The sequence below is a fragment of the Astyanax mexicanus genome, chromosome 9 (genome assembly GCF_023375975.1).
Source record: "Astyanax mexicanus isolate ESR-SI-001 chromosome 9, AstMex3_surface, whole genome shotgun sequence".
Taxonomy (NCBI): Eukaryota; Metazoa; Chordata; class Actinopteri; order Characiformes; family Acestrorhamphidae; genus Astyanax; species Astyanax mexicanus.
In genome coordinates this window covers 41,074,884-41,092,207 of record NC_064416.1, presented here as the reverse complement: position 1 = coordinate 41,092,207, position 17,324 = coordinate 41,074,884, and the positions used below count along the sequence as shown (strand labels likewise).

Here is a 17,324-nt window from a genome sequence, read left to right as displayed (position 1 = left end):
TAAGCCATACATAAGATGCACTGTTGTGTTTTTGGAAAAATGAAATTATGTTTTTTTAATTTATTTTTTAAATGTATTTATTTATTTTTCTGTTTTACTTAAAGGCCCTTTTTCACTGGACCTAAAGAGATTAAATGGAAAAATAAAGGAAAAAATGGGGATGTTCTAAACTTTTGACCAGTAGTTTATTTCAGACTTCCCATGTCTCCCGCAAGTCTGATAAAATCTCCCAGAATTTCGGCGACACAGACTTTTTCCCCCAATCGCGTGAGGGAAAGAGAGGGAGAGGGAGAGAAAGGCGCTCCCCTTGTGTGCATATTTATAAAGTGCATGCAAAACAGAGAGTGTTCTATTTGGCCTGATCTCTGAAAAGAGTCAGCCAATCAGGTTTTAGTGTAGGGGGGCAGTGTTCTTTTCCCTCCTGGATGGGATGCGTTCAGGAGCATCATGGCTCCCATCAAGACTCATTTCACCTCTCACTACTCTAAAGTATATCCATGTCTGGTAAAAGTAAAAAAAAAAAAACAATAAATCTTTTTGGTATCCTTTGGTGTGAGCGCGATTTTTTATGTATTTTTTTTCTCAGGGGGTACCTCCATGAAATTAACTTTTGCAACTTGGGATGTCTCGTATTTACACAGACAGTATGAACTAAAAATATACTGACATAGAACAGGAACTAGTATAGGGTCCCATGACTTTTGCCCTGTACCATGAAGAGAACACAAAATACTGCGCTGTGCTGTCCACTGTTGGTGGTAATACCTTCTGTATGGCATATTTCTAGTATAAATGTTACACTGTAGCCTAGAGCTGAATGATATTGTAAAAAAAATTACAAATGTTCTTTTTTTCACCAATATATATCGTAATATTAAACAATTAAACACTCACTTGCCCGGACCGATCAAGACCAAGTCCTCAAAACCCGAGGAAAACAGCAAAACAACAGTAGTAGACCCTTTATTCAGGCATTTAAATGGCTTTTTTAAACAGTAATTCAGAGCGTTTTTCTGGGATTAAAAGCGTGAATTCAGCTGTAAATAAAAATATATGAGCTGCAAAACTGTGCTGGACTGAGGTGCACAGCTTTCGAAACGTGCGTTTACAAGCACCTACCCAACCATGTGGATGGAGGCCATGCGGTTACCTCGTGTTTTACTCCTGCCCTCCCCATCGCTCCCCCCCTCCCCCTCACGCTTCTTGTGCAGGCAGCAGGAGCCCGCCACTCACACAGACACAGAGACAGCGCTGTGTATTTATTTCTTGTGTCAAGCATCAAAACACTGAAACATGATGTTTTTGACTTAATTGCTTTGAGTGACATCGCACGTCGATGACGATGCTTAAACGCTATATCGTGCAGCCCTACTGTAGTCTGCAAAACATTAAATGCCTTCACAACTTGGAAGATGCAATGGCTCATCCATCTGGCACCCACTATCAGGTCTCGCTCCAACTCTGATAATTCACATCACTGTCCAGTGTTTAACCTCAATTTTATTAAAATGATCACTTTAATGCACTATTGAACCTAAACACTTATAGCCTCAGTGCATTAATGAACTCCAACTGCAGTCAATGAGTAAATGGACCATGACATTTTTGCCTGCTTTGCTCTGCATTTAAAATAAAACTCAGACCATACTGTACTGTAAGCATGAAAAGGAGTGATGAATGCCAGCCTTAATTCAAGAGAATCTACTTTCTTTCAAGAGCTCTTTTCATAAGTAGTCCCACCACAAATGCCCTGCAATTATAAATATAAACCTTGGATAAATCACAAGAACAGAACAGTCAGGTTGAATTACAGTTCAGAGTAAAGATACTGACACAGATATCTCTTTTACTTACCCTCCTATACTCAGGCCAAGCTTAGCCGGATCCAGGATTCCTCCACGACCCTAAAAACACAGGATAAGACACTTTAATACTTTAAAACTCATGTTAGAAATCTACAAATCTACAGCATCACAGCCCACATGCAACAAGCATCCACATAACACTTTCACACTGTAAAAAAAGAAAAAGAAAAAAAATACAAGTCAAGTCAAGCCAACATAAACTGATAACTCAACTAAAATCAATGCAAATGTTGTCTAATTAAATGTTACAGTTTTTCATAGCATTTTGGTTAACAATGCACATTGAGTTAAGGCCCCAATATATTAGTAAAAGTGCTTCAGTTGGAATTGTTATATTGTATAGGCAGTGGGGGTGGGCGATATGACCCTAAAATAACAATATCATGATATTTCATGGTACTTTCGCGATAACAATACTCTTGACGATTTGACAAAACACTGAACCCTGACTTAAAAAAAATATATATTTCAATAATACACTACTGCAACAAAATGAAAAAAATATATATTATTGCATATGATATAATATGGCACACCCCTAAACTTATTAAAAAATACAATAATTGTATCAAATTTGTAACAGAAGTCAATGATCCAGAATGTCATGATACTAATAATAATGCACTCCAAATATCTCCATATATCCAGGATTAAAGTAAAATAAATGATACTGGACAGATATAATCTGTCTCTAGTAGATATATAATGGAACATAATGGGAAATGAGAGCAGTGTGGATTTTTCTTTTGCTAAAAACAGAAAAAATATAGTAATATGGCACAATATTTCAGGGAATAATATCGTTCACAATATGCAAAAATGTTAGCATTATTATTGCGTGCATTTTCTGGATTGAGCTTAAAATTTGCTCACACTTAATAAGCAGCAGTTAGACTGTTGTGCCACTCAAAAGCTGATGAACTGCACTGCATAAATTCATAGTTCTTAGAAAATGTACCTTTCTGTTCTTTTTTGAACACAGACATGTATAGTATATGGTTTTGCAGCTCTGAAGTAATGCAACTGGTTTAAATCACTTTAGACTGGTAAGTCTGGTTAGCTTTGTTCCATTAGTTTTGATTTCACACTGCAATTTGCTACATTTGCCATCTTCACCTTTTCCTTTGCCATTTAACATCTGATAGGGGAAGTTCTATGTAATGCAGAGTAACCGAATAAACAGTAAACAGATTAAGGTGGAAGGAGGCAGAATATGGACCCTATTTTAGCGATCTATGGGTGAGCTGTCAACCATGCACCATGCAGCTTAATTGGTCTTTGGTTTTGAAGATGCACAAAATCCGCCTTGCGCAGCTTGAAATGTGTGAAAAACGTGAGTTTTGGGCATAATGTGAAATAAACCGGAATCAGAATCAGATTTTCACTTTTCATTCCTTTTGGGAGCCAGGTGTCTCTGACTTTGGTGGATTGGTATTTTAATGGCGCAGCGCTTCTGCGCTTCTCAGCACAGAAAACTGTCTTGCTGGTTCCTGCTGTAAAGGTGTGTGAGCAGGTAGTTTATGAGAAGTGCAAAGTTATTTTATTTTGTACTCTGTTTATTATTGATGTAAATATTGTTTTTTGAGTGCATGGCGTGGTGCACCTGTATTGCTAAGGTAGCTATGGACGTCTGACAGGTGACTATTGTCAGGGTTTTAATAAGTCAGTGGCACACTTGTATTTCCCGCTGCCAAGATAACAATACAGCAGAAATTTAACTAAACACACCACACTTTAAGGTCGCCATGCCAATTAGTGTAGATATTTACTTAAACTGCATGCATGAAAATAGATTGTTGGGACAGTGTAAGATAGTTATAAGCATCGTAAAATGCCTTGGGCAGGGTGTAAGATAAGTTCCTTTAAAAAAGCGTACAAATGTTTAAGCAATATCAACTGCAGCTCTTTTACTAATGCTTCTGAGACCCAACTCAAAAAGTTCTGTTGGTCAAACTTAGGAACAATTTTGACTAAGCTAAGTTGAGTTAACTCAAGAAATGCTTTGTATCAGTTTATGTTGGCTACCTAACTAATGTAACCCATTGTATTCTTGTGAAAATGTTCCATATGACCAAGTAAACATGGAAAAGCTGCAAAAGAATGCACTTATTATACAGTAACACAAACACGCACTTGAATATCATATATTTATACAGCTCTGAAAAAAAGAGACTTTAAAGTGATGTTTTTCCTTGATTTTACCTAATTAAAAACCTCTGGAATATAATGAAGAGGAAAATGGATGATCACAACATGCCAAGATGCATAAAAATTGTGATTAAAAACCAGGGTTATTCCACCATATATTGATTTCTAAACTCTTAAAACTTGAAAAAAAATGAACTTGTTTTCTTTGCGTTATTTAAGATCTGAAAGCTCTGCATCTTTTTTGTTATTTGAGCCATTTCTCATTTTCTGCAAATAAACGCCCTAAATGAGAATATTTTTATTTGGAATTTGGGAGAAATGTTGTCTGTAGTTTATAGAATAAAACAACAATGTTCATTCCTATTTTTTTCCAGAACTATATATATATATATATATATATATATATATATTCAGCCAATGAAGACAAAGATCTCATTTCAGCAAGCAATCACACCACACAGCCACAGGACAGAGCGAGGCGGGGTCAGGTCAGGACACTCCAACATATCTGGGAGCCACCCACCCCAACACACACACACACACACACACGTACACACACTGCATGGAGGAATGACCATGGGGACAGCGTGGGGAATTAGTTAGTGTCACTGTGATTTACAGAGGCTGCTGTCTGTAACTGAGGGACACAGTGTGTGTGTGTGTGTGTGTGTGTGTGTGAGTGTGGGTAAGACATATTGGGCTTAAAGCTAGGGTGTCTGTCCTCTGATGTCTGTCTGTTATGAAATGCTTATTGCAGCAGTCACAGAACATCTGTTAAATACAAATTATAATCTATATTAATTTTTTGGTCTGACTGTATGTCTGCTTGCCTGTCTTCTATCTACTTATCTATCTACATACCTGTCTGTCTAGCTAGCCATCTACCCACCTGTTTGCCTTTCTTTTTACTTATGAATTTGTCTGTCTACTTATCTGTATATCTATCTATCCATCCACTCACCTGTCTGTCTACTTATCTATCTGCCTATTTAATCATCTCTCTATCTATCTATTTACCTATCCACCTGTCTGACCATGTGTCTAGTTATGAATTTGCCTGTTTTATTGTTTGCCTATTAATCCATCTACCTGTCTGTCTGTCTGTCTGTTTGTCTGTCTGTCTGTCTATTTATCTATCCGTTTATTTGCTTATCTGTCTATCTGTTTACCTATTCCCCTGTATACAGGTCTGTGTGTTAGCCTTTTTATTCATCTGTCTGACTAGCTATCTACTTATCTGTCTGTTTATCTGTATATACATCTGTGTGCCTGTCTTTCTGCCTATTTATCTATCTGTATATCTGTTTTTTTTTGTCTCTATCTGTCTACCTACTAATCTCTCTGTTGATCTACCTATTTGTCTGTCAGTCTTTCTGTCTATCTGCGTGTGTATCTGCTTGTATACAATTTGTTTATCTATGTATCCATCTGTCAGTCTATATGTCTATTCAAACTCTCATGGAGCAGATATGAACCTATCCCTATCATAAATAATAATTTTAAACTGTTGTATGGCCCTATTCAATGTGTTGATTTGTTTTTTCTGTTTTCTGCTTTCTTTAATGTTTTTTTTTTTTGTCATATTTCAGAAGTGCTGTCAGGTGATTAAAAAATCTAATTAATTACATGCACAGTTATTAATTAAACTTTAATTAAATCAGTCATATTTTATCACATTCATCATCAAAGTATTTTAAACTATACAATTTAACTTAATTTTAGCTTAGAATCAAATGTATAATAGGATGAATAACTGGCTTATATACTTAAATCCTCTGTTTAATGAACATCAGTCAGTAACAGATGCTGTAAATGTACTGTATAAGACCAATTTATTATAGCTGCAGCTTTTGTAAAAATGACAGTTATTTTAGAATTATTATAGAAGATGCTCACCCAGACAAGAGATCATATTCAGGAGACTCTAGGCTACTCAGATATGTAAAGAGTAAAGAGTAACTACACTTTAATACATTTTTACATAAACAGCTAAAATATACCATATTAATTATTATTTTTATTATTTCAGAATGATGTTACCATGCTGGTTAGATGTGGTAAGTTGTGCTGTTTGATATGATGTGTGCATGATGTTTGTACATTGTTCTGGTCTTCAGTTTTGCCACATCTAATCTTTTTTTTTATTAAAGTTTTTTATGATCTTAGTTCATTATGATGCATTTTAACATTTCTAATCATTTGTGTTATTATTTTATTTTTACTTTATTATTTGGTTTAGTAAATATACTATATGTATAAGAAAAAAATAAGAGACCAAATTAAAAACCTCTGGAATATAATCAAGAGGAAGATGGATGATCACAAGCCAACAAACCAAGCTAAACTACTTGAGATTTTGCACCAGGAGTAAAGCAGCATAAAGTCATCCAAAAGCAGTGTGTAAGACTGGTGGAGGAGAACATGCCGAGATGCATGGAAATTTTGATTTTAAACTTTTAAAACTTCATGAATACGAAGCTAAAGTTGTATAAACATTCTAACATCCATTCAATTCTATCTTTATATCTGAATTTCACTTTTATTTCTCAATTATGCAATTCTGTCTGTATTTTCCACATCATATTGAAATAAAAGGGCCTTAAATCTGTAATAAAATGTAGAATACACAATACACAGACACATGCACTGCATGCAAGCATGGATACACACACACACACACACACAAAGACACACAAAGACAAAACAATAGTGAAGAAACCTGTGTGTCCAAAGCCGTGCTGTCTGCGTAGGGGGGAAAAATTGAAGAGAGGAAGAAAAAAAAATCATTAGACACAACAAAATTAACTGGCATAGTGTGAACGCCAAAGGGCTTGATCTATAAATAGCCACAGATTACACATTGTTATAATGATTCATGCCTGATGGGAAAGGGCCAAACAAACCCAGCCAGACACGCTCATTCAGTTTAATCACAAACACCCCCTTCCCACTATCACACACACACACACACACACACACACTGAGTCATACACAATACTGAAGTTGTTCTTTTGTGATGCCCTGTTCAGTTAAATTAATTGCATTTCCATTTGGCCTATCCAACAGTTGGCAACTAATTTCATAATCGATTAGTTGGGTCGACATTGTTACACACATAAGTACAGTTTCTACCTCCTAATGTGGGGTACTAAGCTAACCAAAGCAAAGCCTAAGCTGGATGCATGTTGGAGCCATGGGTAAAAAAAGATTTATTTGATGCATTTTCCCACTCGTTTAAGTCATTTCTCATGGAAAAAACAGGGTTTCATCAATAGTAGAAATTTACAAAACCAAAAAACAACATACATACTGTCCTTACAAATTTTGGCGATTTTGGTGAAAAATTAAAAGTGTTTTTTTTTCGTCGCACATCTGATTAAAATTTGGTCCAATTTACCATGCCCATGCATTTTCCCACTCGTTTAAGTCATTTTTCATGGAAAAATCAGGATTTCATGAATGGTCAAAATTTTCACCAAAACGACATATCGCGTCCTTACGCATTTTTTATCAAAATTTGGCGAAAAATGAAAAGTGCTTTTTGTGGTATGTCTGATCAACGTTCTGTCCAATTTACCATGCCCATGCTTTTTCCCACTCGTTTGAGTCATTTTTCACCAAAAAAAACAGGGTTTCATGAATGGCCCAAAGACTCAAGGGAATAATGGGAATAAAATCACAGAGGACCCCCATAAGAGATAAAAGATCCCTTGAGAAACTAATACCGTCCAGATAGGGCTATAGACTCTTCTTTCTTCTGTCATTGACAACAAAGTGATGGGTACTGTGAAGAAGACAAGATGACCATATGTCTCTTCACTAATAGATTTAGAAGTATGCCACAATTTCCTTGGAAGATTCTTGAGACACGTCACTTCCGTCCATGCTAATCCTACATCCAATAACTGAGATTCAAGACTTGAGTTAGAATCGGGCCATTGGTCCTTACCAATTTTGGCGATTTTGGTGAAAATTGAAAAGTGCATTTTGTGGCATATTTGAGCAAAATTTTTCCACTCGTTCAAGTCATTTTTCATGGAAAAAACAGGATTTCATGAATGGTCAAAATTTTCAACAAAACGATATACAGCGTATTTTGGTGATTTTGGTAAAAAAAAAGGAAAAGTGCATTTTGTGACTTATCTGATCAAAATGTTGTCCAATTTATCGTGCCCTTGAATGTTTCCTCTCGTTTGAGTCATTTTTCATGAAAAAAATGCTCCCAGATAGGAGCACCTAACTGCTTCTTTACAGAATATTATGTTGTTGTTTTTTAACACTTTTAAGTTTCTACATGATTTCTTATGTGTTGCTTCATAGTCTGAATAGCTTTATTAGTAATATTACAGATCAAAAGGTACATAAAGAGCTCTGCAGCTGGAAAAATCCTGATCCCCTGAGATTCAGAGCTATGAAAGATACATGCCAACCAACAGCCTTCAAAACTAGAAAGCCCAGTAGAGACAACAGACAGTAAGAGACAAAAGCCACAGCTAAAAGCTCATCATTCTCCGGGGAAACAGAGCAGACCTGGCAGTGACGGGTATAAATCCAGCTGGTCAATAAAGTAAAGACAGTGAAAACGTGGTCAGACTGAGCATTGATTAGCTGCTTCCTGTTTAACCAGCTCCATTCTTCACCATGACCACAACCCAAAGGTTACCTTTCAATGCGAGCTAAAAGCACTAAACTCTGAATTAAACATCACAGCCTCCTCGCGTTCAGTGACTCATTCATCTGAACTTCAGTACTGAATGGTAACCTTGCCTTTATAAACTGCTGAATACCACCATCAACAACACCAATAACAAATAAAACTATATTCAAAAAGGTATATTCTCAGGTTTTTTCAGTGACCGTCGTGGCCCTCCAGGAATTTCAGCGGTGGTGCCAGCGTGTCTGAAACTCATTCAGCCTCTTCCTGAAGTCACGGCTTAAAGAAAGAAATCGTCCTTGACCCCATTAAATCCATGACCTGTTCGATCTCCAGGGCAAAAGTCTGGGCTTAGAAAAGATTGTTCCATTTAACCAGCATCCAAGTGCTGGTTAGCATGTGTTAAAAGCAATACAAAGAAAAGAAAGGAAAAAAAAAAAAAAAAACGAGGGCAGGCGTTCAGCGTAGAAATACAGAGAAATACAAGTCCTGAATTCTTTCATTTAAAAGCTATTTGAAGTCTAGAGCTGTCGATGTCTTTATTAAAATGTAAATATAATTATAGATTTACTTGATATATTAGTTATTTTGCAATAAGCATTCATCAAATCAGATCATTTCTTTCTGATTAATTCATCATTTTAAACTTTTCATTTCTAATCACCATCAGAAAGTCTCTTTAAGAAGAGTTTATCCTTTTTCTTATTATTTTAATTTTAATTTGTATTACTTTTTTTTTTAGATTTTCATGATTTTAGTTCATTATTGTTCATTTTACCATTTTTTTTGTTATTTTTCCTTGGTCGTTTTTCCTCCAGCTCATCCCAAATCACCATCTCAGTTGACTAGGTTTAGATCAGGGCATTAATGTAGAGGACAAAAACTATGTTTACTGTCCCTTAATTGTTTTCATGTCTTTAATATTAATCTACAATGTAGAAACTCATTTAAACAAAGAAATAAAGAAAAACGTCAGACGGGACTTGTACTCGTACCCCAGAGACTCGAATTTTGACCTGCAGCCTAGAAATTTGATACTCAATCACTAGAGCCTTAAGACAAACAGTATGGAGAACCAATTTATAGTCTGAAGATGAAAAACACACATTTTTAGTTACAAAGTGTTAACTCAGAGTCTTGACCTGGACTGACACCCCAGAGACCTTATCCAGACTTATCCCCCAGAGACCTGACCCAGACAGACACTCCAAAGACTTGACCCAGACTAACTTGTCCTCCACCTCAGAGATGTACAATTTGACCATAGCTTGCACCACACAGATTGAAGAATCCACTTAAGACTGGACGTGGAATCACACTCTAAAGACTCTACACTAAACAGATTTACCTTGTTTAGGGACTTGACACTGGACTTGTACTTAAATCCCAGAGACCTGAAACTTAACTCAAAGTGGCACCCTATAGACTCAAAATCTAAACTTCTGCCCCAGCAACTAGAAAGAAACTTATAGAAGCAATCCAGAGACATGAGACTGAACTTGAACTCATATCCCTGAGACCTGAAACTCGCACCCCAGAGATTCAACACTGGACTCAGACTTGAGACCGGACTTAAACTTGCACCTCAGACACTTAGAACTTAATTTGCGCACCACAGATTTGACCTAGAATAAACTTAGAGTTGCAGTCCAAAGACTTCCCAGAGACCTGAGACTTGACTTAGTTGCACCTGACAGACACAAGACTAGATTTAAACTCAGAGCTCAGACACTCAAAATAAACTTGTGCCTCAGAGAGCAAGGGTCTTAGATTAGCAATCCAGACACATGAGACTGAATTTGAAATCACATCCCTGAGACCTGAAATATAACTCAGACTTACACCCTACAGTCTCAAGTCTCAACTATAACTGGCACCCCAGAGCCTTGACACTTAAACTTAACTAGAAAGTAGCAATGCAGAGACATGAGACTCTGAGACTCACACTGACACCTTACAGACTAAACACTGGACTCCACAGACTTGAGACTGGACTTAGACTTGCACTCCAGACACATAGAACTACATTTGTGCCTCACAGAACTGACTTAAACAAAGATTAAACACAGAATTACTACAGAGACCGAAGAATCAACTTCTCCTTGCACCCCAGAGACTAGAGATTGAATATGTGCCCCAAAAGGTTGATTTTGAATCAACTTGAGACTTGGACGAATAGCTATTTTATTAAACGTGAGGTGACTAAACTCAGAGATGTCCAACCAGCTGGGACTAAAATCACAGTAGTAAAATCATAGTAGTAAAACAGTAGATAATTGAACCAGTAATTTTCTCAGAGGACGTTTGAAAAAAACACAAACATGGTCATTCTGGAAGGGAATAAAATAACAGAGGACCCCCATAACAGAGAAAAATTACCCCAGGACTCCCTGAGAAACTAATCATGTCTGGATAGGGCTATAGAATCTTCTTTCTTTTGTCATTGACAACAAAGTGATGGGTACTGTGAGGAAGACAAGATGACCATATCTCTCTTCACTAATAGATTTAGAACTATGCCACAACTTCCTTGGAAGATTCTTTAAAACAGCATGATATACAACAGTTGAGACACGTCACTTCCGTCCATGCTAATCCTACGTCCAATAACTGAGATTCAAGACTTGACTTAGAATCGCACCAAATGGCACATCAGATTTAAACCCAAAACAAAAACGCCAAACTCCTCTTTTCCTCACAGCACAGTACCAATCCTGTCCTTTCTTTGTCTTTTTTGAGGTCTTTTTTGAGGCGCCCTGTGATCTCAAGAATAAACCCAGTTAATCTGTCTCTGAACGAAGCTCCCAGGCCTCCAGGATACTGTTGTCATCGTTGAATAATGAGCATTACTTTGTGTAAAATCATCAGTAACAAAGTGCTAATCTGCTGGAATGAGGGGGAACCATCCAGGCCTGCCTGCACAAAATATCTATTTTCTAAGAGTCACCAACTTGTCCAGAGTGATCAATGTGTCTGCCAACCAACATATGATACAAATAAAACTGTAGGCGGCAGGACAGTGGTATGGCCAACATTATTGCCTCCATGCATTTTGGTAAGTCTGATGGAAAGTGAGTGATTAAACCAAATTAAATTGGCAGCGGAAACTCAATCTAAAAGCAATTCACGACCGCTCTGCTTTGGCAGCCAATGGGCCGAAACACCCCACAGTTAATCGGCAATAAAGGAGCCAGCGATCACTTAATGTACTTGCTGGGAATGAGTATTTATGTTCTATGGCTTGTGTAAGAATGTGCTACTTGTGTTCACATACAGATCGAGTGCTTTCACAGACCTTCCAGTATGACAAATGTATGATGACCACACAAGAAAATATACAGTCATGTGAAGTGGAGAACATTTAACACAATTGCCAACTTGACCAGCCCAAGCTTTTTTTTGCCAGGTTAGCCCAAGAGCGGACCATAAGAAGCTTAAAGAAGTTTCCAACAATCCTAAAACAGCAACACAGGACCTACAGGTTCAAGTTCTTGTTACAGTTGGTGTCAAGACACAACATCTACCACCAGAAAGAGACTGAACCAGTTTGATTTGCTTGGGAGGAGTGTAAAATAAAAACCCATGCTGTTAAAAAACATGACAGGGCTAGACTAAAATTTACTAAAGCACATCTAGACAAAGAACAACACTTTGGACAGATGAATGGTGATATTCACAGGTCTGCAGACTTGAGCAGGTGAGGTAAAACACGCATCATTATAGGTTTTGTGCCTCATAAAGCAGAGATGGAGAAGATAGCGGCCATAATCGCTGACTAAATGACAAATCAAGAAAAATAAAAAAATGTCAGCTCTGCCTCTAAACCCATACATCACCCAGTGCCCCTCCCAAACTATCCCTCACATTTTTAAGACTTTTTTAAATTAGCTAAAGTCAGGGGTTTATGTGTTCCTTTAAAAAAAAATAAAAAGAAACAGCTGAACGAGGGATTTAAATGCTTTTTAAATGAACAAAAGGTGTTTACTAGTAGAAATTTCTGATATTCAGTGGTTAAATACAATATATGTTAATAAGTTACTAAGCTCAGGTTCTAATCACTTCAATGGCCACAAGTATGCAGACTGCTTCTATAAACATTACTGAAGGAACAGGTCTCAGCTCTCAGGAGCTCAGTGAACTCCAGTGTGGTACCGTGATACCACCTGTGCAACACATTTCCTCACTACTAGCCAACTGTCAGTGACATTATAACACAGGGGAAAAGACAGGAAACTAAAGCAACTCAGGCACAAAATAGGTAGGCAATGTAAAAAGACAGAGCTTATTCAACGAATTCTGAGGGATAAAATGCACAGACCTCCAAACTTCATGCAGCTTCAGATTAGCTCATAAATAGTAGAGTGTAGAGAGATTCATTGAATGGGTTTATTTCACTAAGTAGCTTCATCCAAGCCTGATATCACCCAACTCAATGCAGATTATCAGATACTTTTGGCAATATAGTGTATGTGTAATTTTTGGTGTTCCGTCCTCAGCATAATTAACGATTAGTCCATACTGAAACTTGGAATCGACACATTTTTTATAATCAATGTTGATTGCTTATATTGACTAATTGTTGCCGCCCTACAGTTGCTTGCTAAAATAATCATTAGTTGCAGCCCTCAATAGTATTAATTTTAGTACAATATTGGATACACATGCATTTTATGACATATTGGATGGCTTTACCACTTCTGGGAAAATCGGATCAACAATCCCTGTAATATTTTATATTTTTGTAATATCGCATATATCATAAAAGATATACTAGTGCATCTTAAAAAAAATTGGAATATCATTGGAAAGTTACTTTATTTCAGTAATTCACATATTATATAGATGTATTACACACAGAGTGATCTATTGATCTATTTCAAGCGTTTATTTCTTTTATTGTTGATGATTATGTCTTACAGCAATTGAAAACCCAAAAATCAGTATCTCAGAAAATGAGAGTGTTATATGAGACCAATTGGTACTTTGTGTGCCAAGTTTCCTGCTGGAAAATGAAATCCATAAAAGTTGTCAGTAGCAGAGGAAAGCATGAAGTGCTGTAAGATTTTGTGGAAAAACAAAACTGCACTGACTTTAGACTTTTAAACACCAGCAGATGACATGTCTCTTCAAACCATCACTGATTGGTGGAAACTTCACACTAGACCTCAAGCAGTTTGGACTGTGTGTCTCTCCACTCTTCCTCCAGACTCTGATCCCTTGATTTACAAATAAAATGCTTTAAAATGTACTGATGATCAGTGATGGTTTGTAGAGACATGTCATCTGCTTGTGTTGGTCCACTTTCACGTAGATTTCATTTTCCAGCAGGACTTGGCACACTGCCCACACTGCCAAAATCATTATTCATCAACAATAATAAAAAACTAGGCTTAAAATAGATCACTCTGTGTCTAATACTTTTATATAATATATGAGTTTCACATTTTGAACTGGATTACTGAAATAAAATAACCTAGTAGCCCTAGGTTTGTGGGTTTTTTTTCACCTGACTGTAGATAGATGCAAGCAGATGACGGGGTCTACAAGGGGTCACTTGTGGGGACAAAAAAAAAAAAAACATGACAGAGAAAGTGAAGTGAAGAGGACGAGGAGGAAGAAGAGCGGCTGGCCGCTGGGTCGCTTCTTCAGAAACGCACAAGAGCCTGAGAATGAGACTGAAATAAATATTCTAAGCAAGGCTGACCTGGTTAGCGAATGCCCTTGGGAGTGTGAATTAGCATCTGAATACAGTAGCGGCTGGAAGTGAAGTGAAGATTGGCTTGGCAGGGAGAACAAATCTTCTGAGACTTGCAGCGAAAGCCTTTTAAAACATGCAGGCAGGCTTTTACTACAGGCTTACACACGTGGAATGATGGACTACGGCCACAACAGCTTACAATAAACAATTTAGTCTCTTTCTCTCTCTCTCTCTCTCTCTCACTCCCTTCTGCTTTCCTTGTCCACTTGTGCATGAGATGCATCGCTTTCCTTTCCTAATTAGCTGCCGCAAGAGAAAATAAGCATGGAAAAATGGCATCCAATAGCGCCACTAACTTCCGAGGCTCTGGACTCTCTCTTGCTCTCGCCAGTGAAGACATCAATGCTTTCCGAGCTGCAGAGATTAGCATTAATCTTATTCAAATTTAAACTGGGACCCTTCCAGCTTCGGATGACACACAAGGGCTCATTAAAATAATTAATAGGCACAGCTGATGCAAAAACGAGGAGACGCAGAGTCACCGGGGTGCCCGGTCCCTCTCCCTCCGCAAAGGAAACGCCAAAAATAATGAACACATTTAGCAGACGCGGGTGCTGTTTAAGTGCATGTCAACAGAGAAGCCGTTTTCTCTCAGATGTGTAAGCTCAGCACAGATGCTGCCTTCCCTTCACATTTAAATTCAAGTAAACATGTTTTCAGAAGGAAAAGGACTTTCTGAATGACCAGGTGTCAATGCTAATGTAAAATGATTTTTTGATTATTTTTTTTTTTTTTTTGGAGCAGCTCAGGAAATATAAAAAGGCATATTTGTGATGTGCAACTCTAATGCAAATAGCTACTCATTGCCTTGGCTTAAACAAATCATTATCCAGTCTAGGGAGATGCATGATATTGAAAAAAAATTATGTGTTTCTTTGATTTTACCAAATTGAAAACCTCTGGAATATAATCAAAAGACAGAAAGATGATCACAAGCCATCAAACCACCAAGCTGGACTGTTTGAATTTTTGCACCAGGAGTAAAGCAGCATAAAGTTATCCAAAAGCAGTGTGTAAGACTGGTGGAGGAGAACATGATGCCAAGATGCATAAAAACTGTGATTAAAAACCACCAGGGTTATTCCACCAAATATTGATTTCTGAACTCTTAAAACTTTATGATTTTGTTTTCTTTGCATTATTTGAGGTCTAAAAGCTCTGCATCTTTTTTGTTATTTCAGCCATTTCTTATTTTCTGCAAATAAATGCTCTAAATGACCATATTTTTATTTGGAATTTGGGAGAAATGTTGTTCGTAGTTTATACAATATAATAACAATGTTCGTTTTACTCAAACATAAACCTATAAATAGCAAAATCAGAGAAACTGTCTCGCATCAGAGATCTAGACCGATCGAGAGCTGAGTCAGTGCTTTAAATGGCTTTTTAAAAGGTAAATAAGAGCATTTTTCTGAGATTAAAAGTGTGAATTCTGCTGTAACTGGAAATATTTTCGCAAAACTGTGCTGGACTGAGGTGCACAGCTTTCGACAGGCTGTATGCCGCTGTGTTTACTTGGGTGGAGGCCACGCCCCAAGCCCTCTCCCCCTCCCCCTCAAGCTTCTCAGGCAGCAGCCTGTCACTCACTCAGACACAGAGACAGCGCTGTGTATCTACTTCATGTGTCAAGAATCAAAACATTGCAACATGACGTGTTTGATTTAATTGCCTTAGGTGACATGGCAACTCTTGCAATGTGACTATTGCGCATATATTAAGCAGCCCTAATCCAGTCATTCTGTGTAACATTTGTCCAATTGCTACAATGATTATACTTTTGTAATGTCAAGAGATGAGAGTTTTGTTCTGCCCTTCATCATTTCAACTACTGTACATATCACCCATTGAAATAATACAACTAAAATTGATTTTTGAGGTTAAAACTAATCAAATCAAGAGAAAAATACACATCACTATTACCAAATTTTCTGCATTGTAGATTAATATTAAAGTTATCCACACTAGGAAGAAAAAAAGTTTTATTATGGAATTATTTATTAAACTGTAAAATACTATTATATTTTAGAATCTTCAAAGTAGCACCTTTCATTTAGATGACTGCATCTTGTCTGGATTTTCTCAATCAGCATTATGAGGTAGAGTCACCTGGAATTTAGGCTTTCAGTTAACAGCTGAATTCCTTATGTGTTCCTTCGTAGTCTGGATGACTTTTGTGCTATTAGTTTTTGTCATAATATAGATTAGAACATTACTCAAAAAGAGCTATTATTCACTGTATACCTGTAACTCTACCTCTTCACTACTTTACAACTGATGCTCTCAAACACTCTATTAAGAGACAAGACATTCAAGTAATTACTCTTTATAACTTCAGCACAGCTGTTAACTGAAAGCTGTTCACTGAAAACACTGAAATTAAGGTGGGTTCAAACTGTTGACTGCTACTGTATATGGGTCACTATCGAAAAAAATGAAGCAGGACTTGGCGCCTTTCTGACGTGTACGTCTGCTCAATGAGGCATTACCTTTGTTCCTGAAGGGTTTTGGGGCAGCACATTTTAATCACTATACAGTCATTATTGTTAAATCAACTTCAACACTGAAAACAAGCCCCTGAAGAGTTAAACCTGATTAGGTGTAAGAGTACACGAGCCACATGGGCATTAAAGAGTTTATTGGGAAGTTTTATCTCCTGTTCAATTTCGTAATCAATTCGAATACCCCAGAAGAGTTAACCCTGATTAGGTTTAACAGTGGGCCCGCCAACTAAACACTGTCCTCGAGGCCATTATCTTTTCGTGCCCCTACACAGGAAATTTGGCATTGTTAAATCAACACAGAGTGTAAAGTTTAACACTAATAAGTGTTGATTTAACACTAACAGTGTTGATTTAACACTAATAAGTGTTGATTTAACACTAACAGTGTTGATTTAACA

At 37.1% G+C, this 17,324-nt stretch overlaps 1 protein-coding gene across 3 annotated transcripts in view; it reads right to left on the bottom strand.

The window, feature by feature from the left end:
- Positions 1-17,324, bottom strand: part of LOC103026877 (protein unc-13 homolog C) — a 365,017-nt gene that overhangs the window by 329,666 nt on the left and 18,027 nt on the right. For all 3 annotated transcript variants that reach the window (XM_049483498.1, XM_049483499.1, XM_049483500.1), the window contains exons 3-4: positions 6,733-6,755; positions 1,855-1,904 (exon numbers count right to left, since the gene is read on the bottom strand). In XM_049483498.1, the coding sequence (XP_049339455.1) occupies positions 1,855-1,904; positions 6,733-6,755 (73 nt within the window). The remainder of the gene's footprint in view (positions 1-1,854; positions 1,905-6,732; positions 6,756-17,324) is intronic.